This window comes from Heliangelus exortis, chromosome 2 (genome assembly GCF_036169615.1).
Source record: "Heliangelus exortis chromosome 2, bHelExo1.hap1, whole genome shotgun sequence".
Classification (NCBI taxonomy): domain Eukaryota; kingdom Metazoa; phylum Chordata; class Aves; order Apodiformes; family Trochilidae; genus Heliangelus; species Heliangelus exortis.
Window position 1 is genome coordinate 150,774,723 of NC_092423.1, and position 24,737 is coordinate 150,799,459.

A 24,737-nucleotide genomic window follows, 5' to 3' on the forward strand; every position below is an offset into this window, starting at 1 on the left:
CAGAGGAATATTAACTGTTCCCTCACCCTGTGTGGGCAAAGCAACCTCAGCTCATGAAGCAAATCTTGGACAAATGGCAGAGTTTGGGTCAACTCTTGGGTTTCACAAGGTTTTTTTTCTGTGCAATTTGGAAAAACGTAAATCCCATTTGTTGTTGGAGCCCAAAGCTTCACAAAGGAGCTCATGCAAGGTCTCTGCAGTTCCCGTGGTGATTGCAGCATGAATATGTAAAAGCAGCATTCCAGGTTATCCAGGAACACATCTCCTCCAAAAAAGAGCTGGCAAGTTCCCAGTGTCAAGCTGGCAGAGAGAGCTGGGAAGTTTAGCCCTATGCAAAAAAAATCCTCCTCCATGGTTGGGCTTCCAGAAGTGCTGGAGAAAATCTTGGCTAGCTGGAAGCCCAGGAGCTTTCTCAGAAAGTATTTGCAGTCATTTGCCTGCAGGCACCGAGTAGAGAAAAACGTGTTTGGCCAGGGCCAGGAATTCCTGAGTTCTCTTCTTCTCATTTGGAATGCAAATTCCTCTCCCGTTGAGAATCTCACGGTCCTTGTCTCCAGCAAAGAGGAAGAAGATGAGTTGGAGGTGGTTGAGTGCAGGCACCATCAGTTCTGGGGTCCCCAGTGAAAGAAGGACTTGGAGATGTTGGAGTGAGTCCAGAAGAGGACATGGAAATGATCAGAGGGTGAGGAGAGGAGAGGGAGAAGGAGAAAGAGGAGGAGACAGAGAAGGAGAAGGAGAAAAGGAGAAGGAGAAGGAGAAGGAGAAGGAGAAGGAGAAGGAAAAAGGAGAAGGAGGAGGAGAAGGAGAAGGAGAAGGAGAAGGAGGAGAAGGAGGAAAAGGAAAAGGAAAAAGAAGAAGGAGAAAGGAGAAGGAGGAAAAAGGAGAAGGAGAAGGAGAAGGAGAAGGAGAAGGAGAAGGAGAAAGGAGAAAGAGAAGGAGAAGGAGAAGGAGAAGGAGAAGGAGAAGGAGAAGGAGAAGGAGAAGGAGAAGGAGAAGGAGAAGGAGAAGGAGAAGGAGAAAGAGAAGGAGAAGGAGAAGGAGAAAGGAGAAAGAGAAGGAGAAGGAGAAGGAGAAGGAGAAGGAGAAGGAGAAGGAGAAGGAGAAAGAGAGGAATAGGAGAGGTTGGACTTGATGGTCTTCAAAGGTTCATAGAATGGTTTGGGTTAATCTCATGATCTGTGAAACCTTTCCAGTGACTTTTCAAACCCTTCTGTGATGCTGTGGAACAGGGCTTGGAGCAACCTGATCTTGCTGAGGTTCATTGCAGGGGGGTGGTCTGGACTATTCTAATTATTTTAATAATTTAACATGTAATGTAATAATCATTTATTACATAATTTATATAACCATTTTTAATAATCAACAGAATAATCATTTTTCCCAGGCCTGGTGACCACTTTCAACTTTTCCCAAGCAATTCTGCTGGGTTCCTCAACTCTGCTTTGCTCCATTTGGTCCCTGGGGGGACATTTGATGGAGGAAATGAAGGAGAAAAACCCCAGGCTTGCAGGGGATCACTTGTTTGAGCTCATTTTCCCACCTCTTTTTCTCCTGCAAGTTGTGCAAGTTGGACAGCATTGCCACAGAGAGAATAGGAGAATGTTTTATTATTTTATGTTTTTATTTTTTAATTTCTGAACAGAGTAGGTGGTTGTTGTGCAACTCAAAGATATTTATACAGCTTTATACTCTGTCCCTCTCCTGCCACGTGCTTCCCTCCTCCAGCCAGGCCGTGGGCAGAGAACTCCAGCTCCATTTTTTTTTTCCTGAAATGTCTTTTTTTTTTTTTCCCCTGAAATGTCTTTTGTTTTCCTGAAATGTCTTTTCTTTCCTGAAACATCTTTTTCTTTCCTGAAATGTCTTTTTTTCTTTCCTGAAACGTCTTTTTTTCTTTCCTGAAGCGTCTTTTTTTCTTTCCTGAAACATTTTTTTTTCCTGAAATGGTTTTCTTTTCCTGAAATGTCTTTTTTTTTCTCCCTGAAATGTCTTTTTTTTCCTGAAATGTCATTTATTATTTATTTGCTAGGAACAAAAAGCTGAAAGTACCAAGTTAGACTCACAAGCCTGAGGTGGGGGGAGGCCACGAGTTTGATCTTTTCTTTTACATTTTTTGTTTTTCTTTTTCTGTTTTGGTTTTTTTTTTTTTCCAAGGCATTGATCATTCCATCTTTGGACCCAAAAATATCTTCCAGGGTAATAATTTCTCAGCAGGGCAGGGGTGTGCAGACAGCCAGCAGTGGAGGTTCTCCACAGCATCCCACAGCTTTTCCTTCACACAAACTGTTCCCACCCCAAAAAAAAAAAAAAAAAAAGAAAAAACCCCACCCTGTAGGTGGGCTGAGGACTCATTAGGGAGCTCATTAAGGTGGCACTAATTGCTTGAAGTTTCTTCTGAAGATGAGGAGGGGTGAGTGGAGGGGTGTGCTTCAGTTTTGGGGTCTTTCATGAGAAATATAGTGAGAGGATGGGGCAGAGAAGGGCAATGGGGATGGGAGAACAAGGAGAAAGTCTGGAAAACATGGAGAAGGTCTGGAAAACATGGAGAAGGTCTGGAAAACATGGAGAAGGTCTGGAAAACTTCAGAGGAGCAGCTGAGGGACCTCAGGGTGTTGATCCTGGAGCAGAGGAGGTTGAGGAGAGACCTTCTGGGCTGGGTTCTGGAGGTTGGACTCAAGGGGTTGATGTCTTCTCCCAAGGAACAAGGGTTGGGAGAAGAGGAACTTTTGGCACAACTCAAGTGGTGCCAGGGGAGGTTTAGGTTGGAGCTGGGGAAGAATTTCTCCCTGGAAAGGGTTGTCAGGGCCTGGCCCAGGCTGCCCAGGGCAGGGCTGGAGTCCCCATCATCCCTGGAGGGGTTTCAGAGCAACCCCTGGGGATGTGGGGATGAGGGACATGGGGTGGGGGTGGCCTTGGTCAGCATTGGGTTAAGGGTTGGAATTGAGGGTCTTGAAGGTCTTTATCAATGAGAATGATTCTGTGGTAGAGTCCCCATCATCCCAGGAGGGGTTTCCATGCCCTGGAGATGTGGTGCTGAGGGACATGAGGCAGTGGTGGCCTTGGCAGTGTTGGGTTTAGGGTTGGAGTGGGTGATCTCCAAGCTCTTTTCCCACACACACCATTCCATGTTTCTGTGGAGGGTCTGGAGCAGAAGGAGGAGCAGACTCGATGATCCTAAAGGTCTTTTCCAACTAAACCAATCTGATTCCCAGGGAGGGTCAGCACCTGGTGTCAATCCTGGTGGTCTCCCAAAGGCAAGAAGCATTTTGGGGTAGTTTGGGCCTGGTGTCTTCTCCTTTTTCCTCCTCCTCCTTCTCCTCTCCTCTCCTTCTCCTCCTCCTTTCTCCTTTCTCCTTTCTCCTTTTTCCTTCTCCTTCTCCTTCTCCTTCTCCTTCTCCTTCCCCTCCAGGGAAAGGCCATGATCCCCTCCCTGGAGATTCCAGTGATGAAATCCATCAGGGCACCAGTTCCCAGCATCCCTTGTCTCTAAAACCACCCAAAACCAACAGATATAAAATGCAATAGGTCTAAAATGCCCAATCCAATAGTTATAAAATGTCTGAGGGTCACTTGGAGTGGAAGAGACTCTGACAGTCGTGGAAAATCTTTCTCCCTGAAGTTTCTCACCAGGTCTGGAAGGAGATGATGAAGTGGTAGGGAAGGGAGTGGTCAACCTCCAAGTGGTCTCCAGGTCTTCTGAGAGTGGTGGGAGAAGTTTGCCCTGGAAAAGTGGTGGCACTGGAGGTAGAGCAGTGACAGGACCATGGTTGGGGATGGTACAGGGAGTGTGAGATGACATCTGAGCCCCCTTCTCCCCTTTATGAGATTCTGAGCATCTTCAAGGTGGCCTTCAACACTTGACAGAGGTCTAGAGGGAGCTCTGCATCCCCATCACGTCCTTGTGACCTTGGTTCTTCTCTGCTTTTCGTGGTTTCTTGAAATTTTGGGTGTCTTTCCTTTTTGGCTTTTTCTCCCCGTGGTTCCTTTCCACCTGAAAAACTCAGCTAAATCAGAAATCAGTTTTGATAACCAAATAATATGGTTTGGACCCAGAGTTGCTGGGAATCATCTGCAAAGCACCTGAGGATGTGGTTGATTGCAAAAAGTTGGAAAATTTGAGTTTTGCTGATCCCTGGAGATTCCTGAGATCCCTGGATCCAGCAGCTGTGTCTATCCACAGAATCATCTCATGATTTGGGCTGGAGGAGACCTCCAAAGGTCATCTAATTCCAACCCCCCTGCCATGAGCAGGGATGTCTACAACTAGATCAGGTTCCTCAGAACTTTTTCCAACCTGATCTTTGATGTTTCCAGGGATGGGGCAGCCACAGCTTCTGGGGGCAACCTGGGCAGCCAGGGTCTCACCACCCTCACACTGAAGAATTTCTCCCTAATATCCAATCTAAATCTCCCCTTTTTCAGCTGGAAACCCTTTTCCCCTCATCCCATCCCTCCAGGCTCTTGTCCCAGGTCCCTCCCCAGCTTTCCTGGAACCCTTCAGGCACTGGAAGGTGCTCTAAGGTCTCCCCTCCCTGTCCCTGCTGCAGCCCAGCACAGGGGTGGTTTTTGGGTTGCAAACCCCCATTATCAGGTCATGTCCCACTTTCCATTCACCCAGGAGCTGAGAAAGGAGGAACCTGGGGTGAAATCAGAACTCAGGATCCAACCTCACACTCCAGCAACTCTTGGCCTTGATCTGTAATGACACAAAACCCCCTGAACCTTGCAAGGGTCTGGAGAGAAATGAAGCCACGTGACTCCTGTCCCCTGCCCAGCAACAGCTATTTTGGGACCCATAAAAACAGAGACCTCTGCTCCATCCTGACATGTATCTGCAGTAATTTGGGTGAGCAGGGTGAGGGAGAAATGCTGATAAGGCAGAGCTTGGGCTCTTGAAGCCACGTTAGGACATAATAAAGGATTTCTATCAAAGCGAATCAGTTGGGTGTTGGACAGGAGTCTCTGCTCATCCTTTTCAGAGAAAAAAGAAAAAGGAAAATCCTGCTCCGGGCAAGGAAAAGCCACTGGGGTGTGTGTAGGAACGTTGGTTTGATGGAGAAAGGATCTGACTTGCTTTGCAATGTCAGGGGAAGGTCAGGAGGTTGAGGAGAAGAAGATTGGATGTGATGTCTCTATCACAGTCTGGGTCAACAGGAGAAAAAAATCTGCTTGGGTGAGAAATTCCTGAAGTGAAGTTATGGGGTCCAGTTATGGGGTCCCCAGCATGGTGGAGTGAGTCCAGAGGAGGTCATGGAGATGCTGGGAGGGTTGGAGGAGGAGAAAGAGAGAAAGAGAGAGATAGAAAGAGAAAGAGGAAAGAGGAAAGAGAGAAAGAGAGAAAGGGAGAAAGGGAGAAAGAGAAAGAGAAAGAGAGAAGAGAAGAGAAGAGAAGAGAAGAGAAGAGAAGAGAAGAGAAGAGAAGAGAAGAGAAGAGAAGAGAAGAGAAGAGAAGAGAAGAGAAGAGAAGAGAAGAGAAGAGAAGAGAAGAGAAAAGAGAGAAGGTTCTGGGGAGACTTTAGAGCACCTTCCAGTGCCTGAAGGAGCTCTAGGAAAGCTGGGGAGGGACTTGGGACAAGGGCCTGGAGGGATGGGATGAGGGGGAAGGGTTTCCAGCTGCAATAGGGGAGATTTAGATTGGATATTAGGGAGAAATTCTTTGGTTTGAGGGTGCTGAGCCCCTGGTTGCCCCAAGAAGCTGTGGCTGCCCCCTGCCTGGAAGTGTTGAAGGTTGGATGGGGCTTGGAGCACCCTGGGCTGGGGGAGGGGTCCCTGCTTGGGTTGGAACTGGATGTTCTTTAAGCTTGTTATGGGGTTTGTTTGTTTGTTTGAGTGATTTAGTAAATAATGACATTCTAGGCCAAGACAGCATTTGATACCCAACTGGGTTGGGGTGAAGCTCCAGCAGCAACACATGGCCCATGATCCTCACTGCTGTCCTCACACCTGGGAAACTCTATCCCTAGACCCTGGCTGGGGGCAAATAATCTAGAATTTTAGCCCTGAGGTTTTCTGAGGGGGAAAGAAATGCAACGGGGGAGGGGTTTTGTTGCAAACCTGAAGATCTGGAGTAAGAGATGAGATTTTTGGAGCCCTGTCTCCTAATCCCGTGGGGTTTTCTTCTCCATATTTATTCTCCTGTGTAGCTCCAGTCCCCTGGATTTTCTTGAACTTTGAGCAGAACTCAAATCGTTGAGTTGTGGACCTGATAGAGGATTTTTTTTTCTTGTTCTCCCTTCCTGCTGCCCAGCACTGGGTTGAGGGTGGTGGCCCTGGGCTATTGATCTGCTTGGGGAAGGTGCAATGTATTGAGCTGCTGGAGCTGATGAATCACCCCAGTAAATTAAAAGCCTGGGGAGAAAGAAGGACTTGTGAAAGCTGAATTTCTCCTCCAGCAGCAGGGAAATTAATATTAATAATCATGCAGAGAGTAAGAACCTGTAGCCCAAACACTGCCCAAAGTTATTTCCTTGATAATTCAAAGTGAAAACCAAGAGGAAATTAAGGGCTTGAGGACAAAAGGCCCTTCAGTTCCTTCAAGTACTTTTGCTTTGAGGCTCTGCAGGGTTTTACTCTGGCTGGTTTCTTAGGCCATGATAGATTCAGGGATTGGTTTGGGGTGGGAGAGACCTTAAACATCACCTAATTCCAAACCCCTTCTATGGGCAGGGACACCTCCCCCAGCTCAGGTTGCTCTAAACTCCATCTAGTTGAAGATACAATCATCAAATGGTTGGGGTTGGGGTTGGGATGGACCTCAAAGATCACCCAATTCCAACTACCCTGCCATGGGCAGGACATCTCCCAGCAGTCCCGGGTGCTCCAAGCCCCATCCAACCTTCAACACTGCCAGGGATGGGGCAGCCACAGCTTCTGGGGGCAACCTGGGCAACCAGGGCTCAGCACCCTCTCACCAAAGAATTTCTCCCTCCCATCCCTCTCCATCTCTCCTCTTCCAGCTGGAAACGCTTCTCCCTGGTTCCATCCCTCCAGGCCCTTGTCCCAAGTCCCTCACCAGCTTTTTCTGGAGCCCCTTCAGGCACTGGAAGGTGCTCCAAGGTCTCCCCAGAACCTCCTCTCTTCCCTTCTCTTCTCTTCTCTTCTCTTCTCTCTTCTCTTCTCTTCTCTTCTCTTCTCTTCTCTTCTCTTCTCTTCTTCTTCTCTTCTCTTCTTCTCTTCTCTTCTCTTCTCTTCTCTTTCTTCTCTTCTCTTCTCTTCTCTTCTCTTCTCTTCTCTTCTCTTCTCTTCTCTTCTTCTTCTATTCTCTTCTCTTCTCTTCTTCTCTTCTCTTCTCTTCTCTCTCTTCTCTTCTCTTCTCTTCTCTTCTTCTCTTCTCTTCTCTTCTCTCTTCTCTTCTCTTCTTTCTCTTCTCTTCTCTTCTCTTCTCTCTTCTCTTCTCTTCTCTCTCTCTCTTCTCTTATCTCTTCTCTCTCTCTTCCCTTCCTTCCCTTCCTTCCCTTCTTTCCCTTCCCTTCCTTCCCTTCCCTTCCCCGCTCTTCCTCTCCTCTCCTCAGCTCCATCCCTCCCCTGTTGCGTTTCACACTTGGTGCTGCCCATGGTGATCACCCAACCCAAGTGTGTCAGGGCAGGTGGTTTGGGGAAGGTGCCAGAGGTGGGACACAGATGCTGGAGGGATGGCTTGGCTGGAAACCCAGATGGAAACGTGGGCAGAATCCAGGGAGGAACCCGGTGCTGGATTTGGTGCTGCTCCAGTTGGTCTGGAAGGGGTTGGAGCCATCATCTTCCAACTCTCGCATGGCCAAAGGGTTTGGTTGGCAGCCCGAGCTGCAGGTTTGGTCTTGCAGAAGCCATGAAGTTCATCAGCAGGTTGGTGCCTCCAGCTGGGCTCTGTCCTTCCAGCCCCTTCACCGAGCATCATGGGATCATCAAATAATTCAGGTTGGAAGGGAGCTCTGGAGATCCATCTCTCTGAAGTCTCTGTCTCTCTCTTCCTTCTCCTCCAGGCTGGAATGGGTGGAAATCATCGAACCTCGAACCCGGGAGCGCATGTACGCCAACCTCATCACGGGGAGTGTGTCTGGGACCCCCCCCGCCGGGGGTGAGGATCAAACGGACCAATGAGAACCAGTGGTGGGAGCTCTTTGACCCCAACACTTCCCGTTTTCTACTACTACAATGCCACCACCCAGAGGACCGTGTGGCACCGGCCGCAGAACTGCGACATCATCCCCTTGGCCAAGCTGCAGACCTTGAAGCAGAACACGGAGTCACCCAGGGCTTCCACGGAGAACAGCCCCGGGAGGAGCAGCAATGTCAGCAGGGAAGGAAGCACCAGTTCCTCCTTGGAGCAAGAGCTGGAAGGCAACGAGAAGGTGCAGGAGCAGAGGTCGAGTCGCCAGTCCACCCAGTACGCGGTGGTCAAAGAAGAACGGAAAGGTAAAAAACCCAAGGGGTGCTTCTGCTGGCACCTCGCGGGGGTCCCGTGGTTGAGCTCAGGGATGGGTTGGTGCAGTTGGGTGAAACTTGAATCCTGAGGTCAGGAATTGGGTACTGAGACACCTTTTGGGATCAGAAATTGGGTATTGAGAGGATGGAGAGGGTCCGGAGAAGAGCAAGGGAGATGGGGAAAGGTCTGGAGAACATGGAGAAGGTCTGGAAAACTTGTCAGGAAGAGCTGAGGGCTCTGGGGTGTTGATCCTGGAGCACAGGAGGTTGAAAAAAAAAAAGAAAAAAAGAAAAAACCCCACCCCTGTAGGTGGGCTGAGGACTCATTAGGGAGCTCATTAAGGTGGCACTAATTGCTTGAAGTTTCTTCTGAAGATGAGGAGGGGTGAGTGGAGGGGTGTGCTTCAGTTTTGGGGTCTTTCATGAGAAGTATAGTGAGAGGATGGGGCAGAGAAGGGCAATGGGGATGGGAGAACAAGGAGAAAGTCTGGAAAGCATGGAGAAGGTCTGGAAAACATGGAGAAGGTCTGGAAAACTTCAGAGGAGCAGCTGAGGGACCTCAGGGTGTTGATCCTGGAGCAGAGGAGGTTGAGGAGAGACCTTCTGGGTTGGGTTCTGGAGGTTGGACTCAAGGGGTTGATGTCTTCTCCCAAGGAACAAGGGTTGGGAGAAGAGGAACTTTTGGCCTCAAGTTGTGCCAGGGGAGGTTTAGGTTGGAGCTGAGGGGAACAATTTCTCTCTGGAAAGGGTTGTCAGGGCCTGGCCCAGGCTGCCCAGGGCAGGGCTGGAGTCCCCATCATCCCTGGAGGGGTTTCAGAGCCCTGGAGATGTGGGGATGAGGGACATGGGGTGGGGGTGGCCTTGGCAGTGCTGTGGAAATCGTTGGACTCAGTCTGAAAAGTCTTCTTCAAATTGTTTGGGCTGGAGGAGACCCCCAAAGGTCATTTAATTCCAACCTACCCTGCCATGAGCAGGGATGTCTTCGAAACTAGAACAGGTTCCTCAGAGCTTTTTCTAACCTGATCTTCGATGTTTCCAGGGATGAGGCAGCCCACAGCTTCTGGGAACAACCTGGGCCAAAGGTCTCAGAGACCCTCAAATTAAAGAATTTTTCCCTAATATCCAATCTAAATTTCCTCTCTTGGAGCTGGAAACCCAGGTTTCAAACCAAGGGTTTCAAAGCCCTGCAGATGTGGTGCTGAGGGCCATGGGGTGGGGGTGGCCTTGGTCAGCATTGGGTGAAGGGTTGGAATTAAGGGTCTTGAAGGTTTTTATCAACTGAGAATGATTCTGTGGTGGAGTCCCCATCATCCCTGGTGGTGGTGGTGGTGGTGGTGGTGGCCTTGGCAGTGCTGTGGAACTGGTTGAATTCAGTCTCAAAAGTCTTCAAATTGTTTGGGCTGGAGAAGACCTCCAAAGGTCACCTAATCTCAAGCCCCCTGAGTCTTCTCCAGCCCAAACAACTCTATGGTTCATTTTTATTCTTTTCAACGATGCCTCTGGTGACCTTCATCACCCAACCAGTGTCACCCTTGAGCAAGACCATTTCTTCTCCCAACCAGTTCCACCTCCTTAGCGTTGGAGCACAGAAACTGTGGTTGGGTGATCTCCTGGCCAGGTAGGAGAGGAAACAGGAACTCCCAGCTCAGCAACTGCTTTCACGTGGGACCTCAGACCCAACCTTGCCTCCCACACGTCTGGCCGTGAGGGTTGATCTTGATCTCCCCAAGCTTTTGGAAGATCCTCTGATAACATCATGGAGCGTGGGGATGGCATCTCCTTGGAGAGGTTGATTGGTTTGATGTTCAATTAGAAGGTTGTTGGGTGGTAGACGTGGCCACCAAGGTGTCCATGACTCCTGAGGGTCCTGTGGTGGCTGTTTTAAGCCCAGTCTTTGCTTGCCCAACCCTGTAAACCCCTAACCCTGATCTTCTGTTTAATATCTTTATAGATGATTTAGATGAGGGGATTGAGTCCATCATCAGCAAATTTGCAGATGACACCAAGCTGGGGGGAAGTGTGGATCAGCTGGAAGGCAGGAGGGGACCTGGACAGACTGGAGAGTTGGGATGATTCCAATGGGATGAGGTTCAACACAACAACCCCATGGGGAGCTCCAGGCTGGGCACAGAGTGGCAGAAAGGGACCTGGGAGTCTGGATTGCCAGGAAGCTGAAGAGGAGCCAGCAGTGTGCCCAGGTGGCCAAGAAGGCCAATGGCATCCTGGCCTGGATCAGGAAGAGTGTGGCCAGCAGGTCCAGGGGAAGGGATTCTGCCCCTGTGCTCAGCCCTGGGGAGGCCACAGCTTGAGTCCTGTGTCCAGTTCTGGGCCCTCAGCTCAGGAAGGAGATTGAGGTGCTGGAGCAGGTCCAGAGAAGAGCAAGGAGGCTGGGAAGGGATCCAGCACAAGTCCTGTGAGGAAGGGGCTGAGGGAGCTGGGGGTGTTGAGGCTGGAGAAGAGGAGGCTCAGGGGAGACCTCATCACTCTCTCCAACTCCCTGAAAGGAGGTTGGAGCCAGGGGGGGGTTGGGCTCTGCTCCCAAGGCAACTCTCAGCAAGACAAGAGGGCACAAGAGGTCTCAAGTTGTGCCAGGGGAGGTTTAGGTTGGACATTAGAAAGAATTTCTTTACAGAGAGGGTGATCAGCCATTGGAATGGGCTGCCCAGGGAAGGGGTGGATTCTCCATCCCTGGAGATATTTCAAAAGAGCCTGGATGTGGCACTCAGTGCCATGGGCTGGGAACTGCAGCAGGAGTGGATCAGGGGTTGGACTTGATGATCTCTGAGGTCCCTTCCAGCCCAGCCAATTCTATGATTCTGTGATTCAGGAGGACCAGGAGTGATGGTTTTAAACTCAAACAGGAGAAACTCAGAAGAGATTTGAGGGTGAAGTTGTTTAGAGTGAGGCTGGGTGGTAGATGTCCTCCATGCCTGGAAACATTCCAGGACAAGAGTTTGAGCAACCTGGTCTGCTTGAAGATGTCCCTGCTCACTGCCAGGGGGGTTGGACCTTCAAAGGTCCCTCCCAACCCCAACCATTCATGACTCTGTGGTTCACAAAGCTCTGGAGGGGGTGCAATGAGCTTCTACCACCCATGGGAGCACTCAGAACATCAGAGTGGAGGGGGACAACCCCCTTCTGGCCATGGAAGACCAGGAGATGGTGATTGGTGAAGCAGGAGGAGGGGTTCCCTGAAGCAGTGTGAAGGGTTGGTGAGGATGATGGGGATGGGTTTTCATCTCCCCAGGCTTTGCTGCAGGAACATGGGCAGGATCAGTGGCTTCCTTGGTAGGCAGAAGGTCCACTGGACCTCAGGAGCTGGTGTGGAGGTCACTAATCCTTTGTGTCCTCCATCCACACATTCTCTCTCCTCTTCCAGTGTTTGGTGGTTTATGGGATGTAAAAAGCTGCTGGGTGGGAGGGGGGAGGACAACTCCAAGGGCTCTAAAATAGAAAGGTTGGGAACCTTCTGCTAGCAGAGAAGGAACAAAGCAACCATGGGGTTGGATTTGCTGTTGTGTGGCCTTGCAGTTGTCCCCAGCAATTGGTAGTCTTGGATTTGAGGCCCCCTAGAGGAGATAAGAGGTCTCCCAGCTTTAAAAAGGAAAGAAAAATTGAAAATAAAAAGAAATAAAAACCAGGTGGCTCCAGAGGGAGCAGGAATTCCTGCCCAGTGTGGATACTTTCCACCTGCATCCTTGGAGGTGACACAATGGTCTTGTCCCTTCAGCAGCACCGTGCTCTGGTGGAAGGACATTAAAATGTCTTGACCTCCTTGGGGAAAAAAAAAAAAAAATCACATTCCCTTGTTGACTTTCCCCTCTCAGCAACAGGTCCAGGGTGTGCTGGAAAGCTTGGAGATCTTTGGTGAGACCTCAAGGTCACTGGGACCCATGAAGGGTGAGGTTTGTGAACATTGAGGAACCCTTGGGAGGTTCTGCCTGCAAAAAACAAGGGAGATCTTCCTGCAAAACCCAACCTTCTTCCCACCAGAAATGAGAGGGACTTTGCTGACTCAAGGAAGAGGAGATGTGGTTGAACCTGGGAGATGTGCCACCTCCAGAAGGGGTTGGGTGGATGAGAAGCTGGGGTGGGGTGTTTGCTCCATAGCTTCAAGGATGACCCATAGTTGGGTGACCAGAGGGGGTGTTTATCCATCTGGGATCTCCCTAATGAAGCCCTGATGAAGAAGGAGGGTTGGCCAACACAGATGGGCTGCAAAGCTTCCAGAGATGCAAGAGGTTTCATCAGCAGAAGGGGCTGGTGCTCTCAGTGCTGGGACAGATGAGCTGAACACGAGCTGTGCCAATTAAAAATTGATTTTTGATGGCAGCAAGAGGAGATTTGGAAGAGCCAGGGGCAGGCCTGGGCTGCCTCGAGGTTCTCAGCATTCAGGATATCTCCACCTTGTAGTGTTGGTTCCTCACCACCACCAGCAACTTCCAGGCACTTTGTTTTTATATTATATATTTGTCTCAATTTAGAGTCTTAAAACTTAGGAAAGCTGTTTCAGGGGAAGAAAGTTCCAGCACAGAAGAACCCAATGGGTCTTGGGGTTGGTTTCTTCCCCAAGGAACAAGCACTGGGAGAAGAGGAACCAGCCCAAGTTGTGCCAGGGGAGGTTTAGGTTGGAGTTTGGGAACAATTTCTCCCTGGAAAGGGTTGTCAGGGCCTGGCCCAGGCTGCCCAGGGCAGGGCTGGAGTCCCCATCATCCCTGGAGGGGTCTCAAAGCCCTGGAGATGTGGAGCTGAAGGCCATGGGTGGCCTTGGCAGTGCTGGGGAAAAGGTTGGACTCGATCTTCAAAAAGTCTTCTCCAACCCAAAAACTTTTTGGTTCATTTGTATTCTTCTCTTCAACGATGCCTCTTGGGACCTTCATCACCCAACCAGTGTCTTCTCTCTTCAGAAGCCTTCTGCAACCCAACTGACTTGATGATGCAATGATCCCTGTGCCAAGAGCAAGTGGTTCTGCTCCATTTAGGAGCATCCCATCCAGAAAGCTTCCCATGGTTCCACAGGTTGTCCTCATGGTCCTGGCCTCAGCAGGGTTTGTAGGATGGCCTTTCTTTTGGGCTTTCTTTCTTTTTCTCTGAAAAACCCAACAGCTGACGACACCTTCTGCTCTGAGGTCAGAGTTTGGGGTGTTTTGAGACATTGTCTTGGGTGCCACTTGTCCCCTTCTAGCTGGAAGACACATCTAAAACCCACGTAAGCTCCAGTCCCACCACTCTGACATTTCTGAAACTGGCAAGAAATCAGCTCAGCTCCTCGTTGCCTTCTCCCATCTGCTGCTACCAGAGGACTGAACGTTTCTGCTTCCTGAACAGGTCTCAGAATCCCTTCTCAAGAAGCTGAGGTGACCTCTGGAAGAGCAGAGCAGCCTTCTCTTCTCCATGCCTTCTGGGGAAGGACGTGTTCTGAAGCAGCAGTTGGTGTCCTTTACATCTCCGTGGTGTCTTCAGCAAGAAATGTGCATCTTGGGACTGCCAATATCCTGAGGTTGGAACAGGGCCACCAATCCCGTGGCTTCAATAACCTGGTTATGGATCAAGTCCATAAAACTTAGTCAAAATGTATTGCTGAGTGAATTAACCATGGGAAGAGTATTCCAAAGGATGTCTTGGGTTCACCACAGCCCTATGGATCGTCTCCTTTCTTAAATCTCCTCCTGACTGACTCATGGGGTGAAGATCTGGACTCAAGAGCTTCTTCTAGGTGAAGATCTGAGGGCTGGAGCAGCTCTGCTCTGGAGCCAGGATGAAAGGGTTGGGGGTTTTTCAGCCTGGAGAAGAGAAAGCTGCAAGGGGGGGACCTTAGAGCACCTTCCAGGTCCTGAAGGGGCTCCAGGAAAGCTGGGGAGGGACTTGGGACAAGGGCCTGGAGGGATGGGATGAGGGGGAAGGGTTTCCAGCTGCAAGAGGGGAGATTTAGATTGGGTATTAGGGAGAAATTCTTTGGGGTGAGGGTGGTGAGACCCTGGTTGCCCAGAGAAGCTGTGGCTGCCCCATCCCTGGAAGAGTTGAAGGTTGGATGGGGCTTGGAGCACCCTGGGCTGGTGGGAGGTGTCCTTGCTTATGGTTTGGGTTGGAACTGGATGATCTTTGAGGTCCATCCCAACCCAAACCATTTGATGACTCTACCTTCAACTAAATCATGTTGCTCAGAGTCCCACCCAACCTGACCTTGAACATTTGCCCAGTGGGAACCAGCAATGCTCTTGGTCAACTGGAGCACCAGAGAGATCTTTGGAGGACATCCCTCTTCTTCAGTTGCTTTCTCTCACGATGCTTTTTAGGATCCAATCCACCTTCTGGACCCAACGTGGGGCACAGCCGCAGTTAATCCACATTTTTCCCCATGTTCCTGCACACCTCTCACAGTCAAAGCATTGACCACCCAACCCAACCTCTTGGGTGATAAACCATCCAAAAAAACCACCCAGAAAACAAAACACCTCCAGGTTTAACCCCTCTCCCTCACACCATTCTCAAAAGATTTGGGAGAAAAACATCCAGAACTCACATTTCTTGCCCCAAACCACAGGTGGAAGATAAAATCAGAGATGCAATGCTCAGTTTTGCTTCTCTTTTAATATCCTGCAGGAGAAAAACTCCTGGATTAGAGGGATCTTTGTCTCCTTCAGCCAAGTGCTGACATCAGTGGCCAGGCCCAAAAATACCTTTTACGTAACGGCAAAGGAAACCATCTTTTCACTTTTATTGGTGGCTGTAATTAAGAGTATGAAGCCTTGCAGCTCAGTGATTAGAGGGAGGATTAGGCACCAGGATTTCATTTCTATTCCTGGCTTGGCCATCGAGCTGTGCTATTTCAGTCACTTCCCATGATCTTCCAAAAAATAAAAGCGGCGCCACGCGCCGAAATGGTTCCTCTTCCTCCTCTGGGGAGGAGGAAAAAATTGTTAATTTAATCTTTTTTTTTTTTTTTTTTAATTATCACTTATTTAAATTCTCATTTATTATTTTTACTGGTGTTCTGCCAGAGGTTCCCAGGCTAAAGCTGCCAGGTTGCAAACTCAGGTCTATGCTGGAGCTTTTTTAAAAATCCACTTTTTAGGGTATCCAAACAAAATTTAGGGTGTTATATAAATATAAATATAAATAAATATAAGGTAGATTAAACAAAAATCACTTTCCAAATTGGCCTTCAGCCCCAGCTGGGAGAAGGTCCACAGTGGGAGAGGAGGAGGGGAGGAAAAAAAAGAAACGAGAAGCTGCCTTCTGTCAAGGCCACCAGCTCTGAGTGAGAGGCAGCTCCAGATGTGCCACCCCTCCAGATGTTCCACCACTCCAGATGTGCCACCCTTCCAGATGTTCCACCCCTCCTCTTCTCTCCCTTCACTGCTGTAGAGAAACAGCTCCAGGGTTGGTGCTCCTTTTGAGGTTGACTTCTTTTTTGTCACGCTGGTGGGAACGAGGGTGTTGGAAGTGCTGGAGATGTTGGGCCTTGTTGTCCAACCCCCTCTGATGGCAAAAGTTGGGAGATTTCAACATCTGCTGTCTCTTGGTAGCACCTTCAAACCTCATCCCAAGCACCTGTCGTGGTGATTCTCATCAAAGATGTTTGGCAGTCAGGGTTGGGATTTGGGCGCCGGCGTCATGAGGTTGGCACGAGGTCTTCTGGGAGAAGGACACTTCTTGGGGTGTCCTAATTTCCTCGGTCACAAGGAGCATAGGGAGGAACTGTCAGGCTACCAGCAGCCTCCAGCTCTTAAAATCTTGGAATTGTGTTGGTTGGAATCTTTAAGATCATCAAATCCAACCATTCACCCATCACTGCCAACTCCACCACTGCCCCACGGCCCTCAGCACCACATCTCCAGAGCTTTGAAACCTCTCCTGGGATGATGGGGACTCCTTGAGGAGAGGAGAGGAAGAGGGAGAGGGAGAGGGAGAGGGAGAGGGAGAGGGAGAGGGAGAGGGAGAGGAGAGGAGAGGAGAAGGAGAGGAGAGGAGAGAGGAGAGGAGAGGAGAGGAGAGGAGAGGAGAGAGGAGAGGAGAGGAGAGGAGAGGAGAGGAGAGGAGAGGAGAGGAGAGGAGAGGAGAGGAGAGGAGAGGAGAGGAGAGGAGAGGAGAGGAGGGAAGGGAAAAGGGAAGAGAGAAGAGAGAAGAGAAGAGAAGAGAAAAAAGAGAAGAGAAGAGAAGAGAAGAGAAGAGAAGAGAAGAGAAGAGAAGAGAAGAGAAGAGAAGAGAAGAGAAGAGAAGAGAAGAGAAAGAAGAGAAGAGAAGAGAAGAGAAGAGAAGAAGAAAGCTGGGGAGGGACTTTGGACAAGGGCCTGTAGGGATGGAATAAGGGGGAAGGGTTTCCAGCTGCAAGAGGGGAGATTTAGATTGAATATTAAGGAAAAATTCTTTGGTTTGAGGGTGCTGAGCCCCTGGGTGCCCAGGTTGTCCCCAGAAGCTGTGGCTGCCCCATCCCTGGCAGTGTTGAAGGTTGGATGGGGCTTGAAGCACCCTGGGCTGGTAGGAGGTGTCCCTGACCATGGCAGGGGGTGGGCAAAATGATCCATATTGTCCCTTTCAGCCCAAACCATTCCATGATTTGATGACAGGAGAGTCTTTAAGTCCCAAGGACAAAGTGTCAGTGCTGTCCCTGCACCTCCAGGTCCTTTTTTCCATGTTTCTCCAATGAATGCACTCAGGTAAGGTGTCTCTTGGAATAGGTTGGTTCTGTGACCTTCTCTGTCTTCTGGCACCAAAGGCTCTGAGGGCTCAAATTTAATCCAGCTTCAACATGGTAGATGAAAATGGGCCAAAAAAGGCTTTTTTGGGGTCTCACCACCTCTGCCTGTGTTGGTTCTGGCCATCTGAGGTGAGCAAGGAGCAAGAGCAGCACTCAAGGCACCAGGAAGGGCTGCCCTTGGGAAGGACCACAGGTGGGATGAAGCTCTGAGATGTTTAGGATCTACCCAGGCATGTCTAGAGCCCTCCTTCCCAAAGAATTTGAGGGAGAACGTGGTGGTTTGGAGGCTTTGCACCAAAGCTGGAGACCCCAGCCATGGAAGGCTTGGTCATCATCTTCCAACCAACTGATTGATGACTCCAAGCTTGATGCCAGGAGGTGGGAGGAGGTCCTGAGCTGAAGAGTTGAGAGTGGTGGGGACCTCATCTCTGCAGATGGACCTTCATTAACCTTGGGCTTGGATGAGGGGAGGTGGTTGTCACCTTTGGTTCACTCCTTGTTCCTTCTTCCTCTGTTGCAGCTCGTCGCCTGCCGGAGTCTTCGAGAAGGAATATGAGATTTACAGGGATTACAGTGCAGAGGGGCAGCTCCTCCACTACAGGTACCCAAAACTTCAACCCAGGATCAGGCTTGGGGTCTGCAAGGTGGCCTTGGTGGTGAGGTGGGAGGGGACAGGGCAACGAGGAACAGTGGTGGTTTCTTTCTGCTCTTCTGATCCTCCTCCCTCCACACGTTAATTTCTATTATTATTTTTTTTAGCTTTACCACCATCCTTAAGATCTATTTTGAAGTTTCTTCAGGGTAGGAACCATCCAACCATCCATCATCTTGATGTGGTGGTTTGAGTGGCCATGACCAGAAAGAGGAGCAGAACAGGGGGGCACCAGGGTTGTCTGATGGTGGGGTCACAGCTCATGGGGAGCTCCTGGTCTACAGGGACTCATTTGGCTCCATCATCACTTTGGGGATGGGGAAGGGTTCACCCACTGATCCACTCCAACATCTGCCATGACACTGGGGTGGTGGCTTGAACATCTCTCCATGCTGGAACCAGTTTTTAGGCTCTTTCTTAGGATTTGGTGTTGAGTAGAGCAGCTTTGGGTGGTTATGGATTCCGTGTAGATGATTCAAGTGGATGATCAGAGGTGGAGAATGGTTGTGCTGTGGGTCTCCTCCTGGAGCCCCTTTCCAAATAAGTTTTTTGCCCTCCAAACCCAAGCAGGGATGGATTAAAGGGACTGGGAAAGTGGTCTTGAGACAATTCAGGTGGCTTCTTGGTCACCCTTTCTCAGTGGCCAAAGGAGACATCTGAGCTGAGCCACCTCATCCTGCCCTGAAACGTTCAGGAGATGTTCCCGTTGGTCACCACCTCCCAAAATGGGGGTGGTGGTGAGGGGCTACAACTTCTGGGACCTCCCCCATGGACCCAGATGGACCCATTTCACCTTGACCCCATCACCTGGCACCTGCTGACATCATCCAGGTCAATTCCAGTGGGACCAGGGAGGACGAACACCTCCACTGGATGCTTCTACTGGGTTGAGATTGGGAAGGACTTTTTCCTGGAAAGGTTCAGGCCCTGCCCCAGGGCAGTGGTGAAGTCCTCACCCCTGGAGGAACCTCAAAACCATGTAGAGGTGGTGCTGAGGGGTTTAGTGGTGGCCTTAGCAGTGTGCTAGGTGAAGGAAGTTCTGGGGAGACCTTAGAGCACCCTGAGGGGGCTCCTGGAAAGTTGGGGAAGGACTTTGGAAAAGGGCCTGGAGGGATGGGATGAGGGGAAAGGGTTTCCAGCTGCAAGAGGGGGGATTTAGATTGGATATTAGGGAGAAATTCTTTGGGGTGAGGGTGCTGAGCCCCTGGTTGCCCCCAGAAGCTGTGGTTGCCCCATCCCTGGAAGTGTTGAAGGTTGGAGGGGGCTTGGAGCACCCTGGGCTGGTGGGAGGGGTCCCTGCCCATGGCAGAAGGATGGGATTGGGTGGGATTTAAGGTCCCTCCAACCCATTCCATGACTTTACAGAGTTACAGGTTGGTCACTGTCCTAAGACCAGGCTGGAAATCCAGGAGGCATCATCAGAGGGTTCAGTTGGGAACATGGAGATCTCTGGGGCTCTCCATGGGGAGCTGGCAAGCTCTTTGTAGGATGGGATCCATGTTGCCAGAGCAGCAGGAAGGGATTTTTATTTTTTTTTTTTTCTACTGTTGGCTCATGGTTGACCCCAAGCTTCACAGCGGGATGGTGGTACCCAAGTGGGAGGAGAAGATGGGGGAGGAGGACACATTGGTTGCATCCTTCATCCCCTGGAAATCAGGACTGGTCCCAGTTTAGCACTGGACTGGTGGGGGGAAAGGAGTTAAAGCTCAGGAGAGAGATGAGAGAAATCTTGGGGGAGAAGATGCATCCATCTCCTGTGGCCAGGGGAGGAAGGTGAGGGGGCAGGGGGGTGGTGGGGACATCTTGGAGACACAGCAGGGGGGTGGTGGGATCCCATGCTTCTCCAGGAGGTCCAAACCCATCAGAAGCCAATATATTTAAAAGAATCTTTCTAATTAATCCCTTTTTTTACCTCCCTCCCTTCCCCCCCGGGATGGGAAAACCCATTTAATCCGAAATTATAATTATAATAATTATATATATCACATATATTATACCTATAAAATAATGGTATCTAATTCTATCTAATTATAATTCCATATAATTAAGCCTTAAATTATAAACTTCGTCTTCAAAGTCCAGATATGGTTAAAAAAAAAAGGGGGGGGGGGTGTATTTAAGAAGGTTTTGTCAATTTTTCTACCTTTGAAATCAGCGGCGTCGCGGTGTCCTCTGTTTAATCAGAAAATAATTAATTAGGAGGCTGTGAAGATAATTACACTCAAGCCCAGCTGTGACCTTTTCTTCACAAGTCCTGCCTTGATTGAAGGAAAGATTCTGGGTAAAGGTGGAAATCTTGGGTGTACATCTATAAGAAAAAAAAATCAAATTTTTCTTTTTTTAATCTTTAAGGAAAACCGAGAGAACGTTGGTCTTAATTATTGCATCCAAATAATTACAAATTTTAATTAGAAAAGGAAACCCACCTGGAGATTTCCTCCTCTGTGGTTGACTTTCCAAAGGGTGGGAGAAGATCAGGGAGGGGCTGTTGGGGCAGGCTGGGAGATTTCAGTGGAGAAATGGCATTTTGGGGGGAAAAAAACCCCAAAAAACTTCCTGTAAATAAACGTCGATGTGGGAGTGATGCAGATTTGCATGAAATTTGCATGTGGCTGGTTTGGATGGTGGAAGATGAGGGGGATTTGGGAAGTGGTTTGTCATGGAGATGGACTCAGAGTTGGGAGGAGAAAAAAATTCCTGCCAGTTCTGGAGGAAACAGCCAAGGGAACCCTGAGAGGCAGAGAGGACAGAAAAATCTAAAATTTCCAAAGGATTTTCCATGCCAGGAAGGGGCAAACATCTTCTCCTCTCTCTTCTCATTCATGGGAAGTCATCACCCACCTCTTCACTGAGCTCCTTTGGGGATTTATCCACCCCACCCAAAAAAAAATATAGAAATATATCCCAAATATTCCCCTTTTGAGCAAAAAAATCTCAATTTTCCTCCAGCCTCCTCTGCAGCCCTGGTGCATCTAAGGGGGCTTTGGGGCCACCTCTGCTCTTTCTAACCCTGGTAATGATGGAGCAGGGGCTTGGGGACACCAAGGTGACACATCCGTGGTGGCTTGAGCCATTCCAGCATCTTAGATTTGAAAATATTTTGGGGGGCACCTGTCCCAGAGGCTTTGCAAGGCTGCTGATGTTTTTCAGGAGGTCAGAAAGGTAGAGAGGACCTGGGCTCTCAGGTGGCCCTGGAGCAGGCAGTGAGGAACTTGGCTCCCATTCCTCCACCCACAAGGTTTGGAAGCACCTGGAGCTTCCCTTTCCTCCATGATATTCCACAAATTCATGGTTTGGTCTCATCCCAGGTTCCAAATTTTTGGGGCAAACTTGTTTCTGAGCAGTGGTGGGTGGTGGGTGGCTGGTGCCCATGGCTTGGTGGTCACATTCAAGACCAGGAGCTGGTTCCTCACCTGCTTCAGAGAAGGAAATTCCTGCCAGGAGAACAATCCCATCCCACCACCACTTCCCTACGGTTGCTCATCCTGCCCTGCTGGGACAAGTTTTGCTCTTGAAAGACACCAGGAGACACCAAGAGGAGCTCCGGGGTTTGGTCTAGGGTTGCAAATTATTTGGGGGGTTGCAGCATCTTCTCCACTTGTCAGGTGACTCCAGTGGAGATGTTGGGTTAGTTGTGTGTCACCCGGTTGGGTGGTGACCTCAAAACTCACCCATGGGATGCAGAAGACCTGGTGATAATTCCCATGGTGCCACTCTGATGGTGCCAAAGGTGGTGGTGGTGGCTCCCAAACTCATGTTGAGGGCATCTTCTGAGGGGTGTCCATCCCACCATGGGTTTGGAGATGATGGTCTGGGGAAGTCCTGGATTTCTGGGGGTGTCCATCCCACCATAACTTCCCTAAGGTTGCTCATCTTGCCCTGCTGGGACAAGTTTTGCTCTTGAAAGACACAAGGAGACACCAAGAGGAGCTGTGGGGTTTGGTCTAGGGTTGCTAATTTTTAGGGGTGCAGCATCTTCTCCTCTTGTCAGGTGACTCCAGTGGAGATGTTGGGTTAGTTATGTGTCACCCAGTTGGGTGATGACCTCAAAACCCACCCATGGGATGCATTAGACCTGGTGATAATTCCCACTGTGCCCATGGTGCCAAAGGTGGTGGTAGTGGCTCCCAACCTCACGTTGAGGAGCAGAAGCTCCAACCCCATCACTCAAAAGAGCTTCTCGTGTGGGTTGTGATGAGGAAGCTTGAAGGTGGTCGTGGTAGGACCCCAGGACATGCCTGGTTCTGCTCTTCTGCTCTCCTGCCCCAAAAACGTTGGGGTCTTGGTTGGAAAATCACCTTTTTAATGAGAATGGGTGAACTTGGGTTGGGCAGAGGAGGAAGAAGAAGACACAGGGAGGGTTTTTTCCTGCAAGATTTGATAGCTGGACACCCTCCACCTTTTTCAAAAGGTCAAAGAGGACAAGAGGCTGTGGGGAAAGAAGGGAAGAGGATCTGGGAGAGCAGCTTGTGCTCCCAGGAACATCACAGATGGTGCCTCCAGGATCTTCTGTGCCAGCATGGGACTTGGCAAGGAGATGGTAACAGGATGTGCTTCCCCAGGCTTTGGAGACAGGAGCAAACTCCAGCTCCGAGCCCTCTTGTGGGACAAGCTGTATGAAAGCCACCTCTGCTCTTCCTCTTGGAGGTCCCTTGCCTGGGTGGCATCTTCCAAGGACTCAAAATGTCCCCCCTCTGTCATCTTATAAAGCTTCCCCTTTGTCCTGCCAATCATTGAGTGGGTTGGGTTGGGTGGGACCACTGAAGGTCACCTGGTCCAACCCTTTGCCATGAGCAGGGACATCTTCAGATTCATCAGGTTGCTCCAACCCTATGTTGAGGAGATGTTCTGGGGGTATCCATCCCACCATGGGTTTGACACCTTCAGATACATCAGGTTGCTCCCAACCTCACGTTGAGATGTTCTGGGGGGGTATCCATCCCACCATGGATTTGACATCTTCAGGTACATCAGGTTGCTCCAACCTGGCCTTGAGTCTTTCCAGGGATGGGGCATCTACCACCTCTTTGGGCAACCTGGGCCAGTGTCTCAGCACCTTCAAGGCAATGGAGTGGGGTCAGGATTTGTGGGGCTGGGACATCTCAGCCTGGGGTTGAGGTTTCAAGGTTCTTGTCTTCAGCTTCTTCAAAAATGCTGCTTGGCCTTCTCATTGTTCACTGGTTTCCATGTCACCCAGCTCCAGCTGGGAACTGGAGGAGGTGGGGTGGGTTCATCTTGGGGGACCACAAGGATTGGGAAGGAAAAAAAGGGGTGGGAGATATGGAGCTTGGTGTTTGTGGGTTCTCCTTCTCATCCTGGGGTGGGAGAACCCAACAAGAGGTCAGTCCCCACCAGGAGAACCCAACAAGAGGTCAGTCCCAAGTGAGGACCATGGTGAGATCAGTCCCTTCTCCTTCAAACCCCCATGAAACTGTCCCAAATGTAGGTCTGCCCCAAGGCTTGTCCCCAGCAGGTGACCATGCTGGCTTCTCCATCCCTGTTCATCTCCAAAGTTCCAAATCATGAAGGACAACTCAAGGCTGTCACCTGGAGATGTCCTCCAAGGTGTGTCATCACTTTTGGAGGAGTTGGCTTTGTCCTTCATGCTCCCCACAAGGAGTTGTGGGACCCAGGGAAGGGACCACTGCATCTGAGAGAGTGACAATGCCTTGGTGTCCCCATCACCTGATTGGATAGGCTTGGGGTAGTTGGACATGTCCATCCTTTAGGTTCTGCTGGAATATGATAGTCTGGGGAAGGCCTGGAGCAGCAGTTGTGGGGTTTTGGTGTCCACTCCAGCACTTCAAGTGATGTTTTGGGGAAGTCTTGGAGTTCTGGGGCAGTGTCATCCCACCGTGGGTTTGCAAATGATGTTTTGGGGGTGTCCTGAACTTCTGGGGGTGTCCGTCCCACCATGGGTTTGCAAATGATGGTCTGGGAAGTCCTGGAGTTCTGGGGTGATGTAGGGGGTGTCCATCCCACCACTGCAGATGATGTTTTGGGGAAGTCTTGGAGTTCTGGGGGTGTCCATCCCACCATGGGTTTGCAGATGATGTTTTGGGGATGTCCTGGAGTTCTTGGAGAGGTGTCCATCCGACCATGGGCTTGCAGATGATGGTCTGGGAAGTCTTGGAGTTCTACGAGGTGTCTACCCCACCACTGCAGATGATGGTTTGGAGAAGTTCTGGACTTCTGGGGGTGTCCATCCCACCACTGCAGATGATGTTTTGGGGAAGTCTTGGAGTTCTGGGGGTGTCCATCCCACCATGGGTTTGCAGATGATGGTCTGGGAAGTCCTGGAGTTCTACGAGGTGTGTCCATCCCACCACTGCAGATGATGGTCTGGGGATGTCCTGGAGTTCTGGGGTGATGTGGGGGGTGTCCATCCCACCACTGCAGATGGTGTTTTGGGGAAGTCCTGGAGTTCTCAGAGGGGTGTCCATCCCACCCTGGGTTTGCAGGTGATGTTTTGGGGATGTCCTGGAGTTCTCAGAGGGGTGTCCATCCCACCATGGGTTTGCAGGTGATGTTTTGGGGATGTCCTGGAGTTCTTGGAGAGGCATCCATCCCACCAGGGGTCTGCAGATGATGGTGTGGGGAAGTTCTGGACTTCTTGGGGTGTCCATCCCACCAGGGGTTTGCAGATAATGTTTTGGAGATGTCCTGAACTTCTGGGGGTGTCCATCCCACTATGGGTTTGCAGATGATGGTTTGGGGATGTCCTGGAGTTCTTGGAGAGGTGTCCATCCCACCAGGGTTTGCAGATGATGGTCGGGGGATGGACTAGAGTTCTTGGAGAGGCATCCATCCCACCACTGCAGATGATGTTCTGGGGAAGTCCTGGACTTCTGGAGGTGTCCATCCCACCACTGCAGATGATGTTCTGGGGAAGTCCTGGACTTCTGGGGGTGTCCATCCCACCACTGCAGATGATGTTTTGGGGAAGTCTTGGTGTTCTTGGAGAGGTGTCCATCCCACCATGGG

At 50.2% G+C, this 24,737-nt stretch overlaps 2 protein-coding genes across 4 annotated transcripts in view; both read left to right on the forward strand.

Annotated features, from left to right (window-relative positions):
• LOC139792985 (rho GTPase-activating protein 39-like) overlaps positions 1-8,668 on the forward strand; it is an 89,250-nt gene extending 80,582 nt beyond the window's left edge. The window contains 3 exon segments of the mRNA XM_071736978.1: positions 7,959-8,028; positions 8,030-8,116; positions 8,118-8,668. Of these exon segments, the coding sequence (XP_071593079.1) occupies positions 7,959-8,028; positions 8,030-8,116; positions 8,118-8,489 (529 nt within the window). The 3' untranslated portion in view covers positions 8,490-8,668.
• An 8,856-nt stretch (positions 8,669-17,524) lies between these two features.
• The window catches only part of LOC139793618 (rho GTPase-activating protein 39-like), a 38,600-nt gene continuing 31,387 nt past the window's right edge, over positions 17,525-24,737 (forward strand). For all 3 annotated transcript variants that reach the window (XR_011724671.1, XM_071738569.1, XM_071738570.1), the window contains exon 1: positions 17,525-17,702. Coding sequence is in view for 2 of the 3 variants with exons in the window: in XM_071738569.1 (XP_071594670.1) it covers positions 17,563-17,702 (140 nt within the window). In the remaining variant the exon portion in view is untranslated. The remainder of the gene's footprint in view (positions 17,703-24,737) is intronic.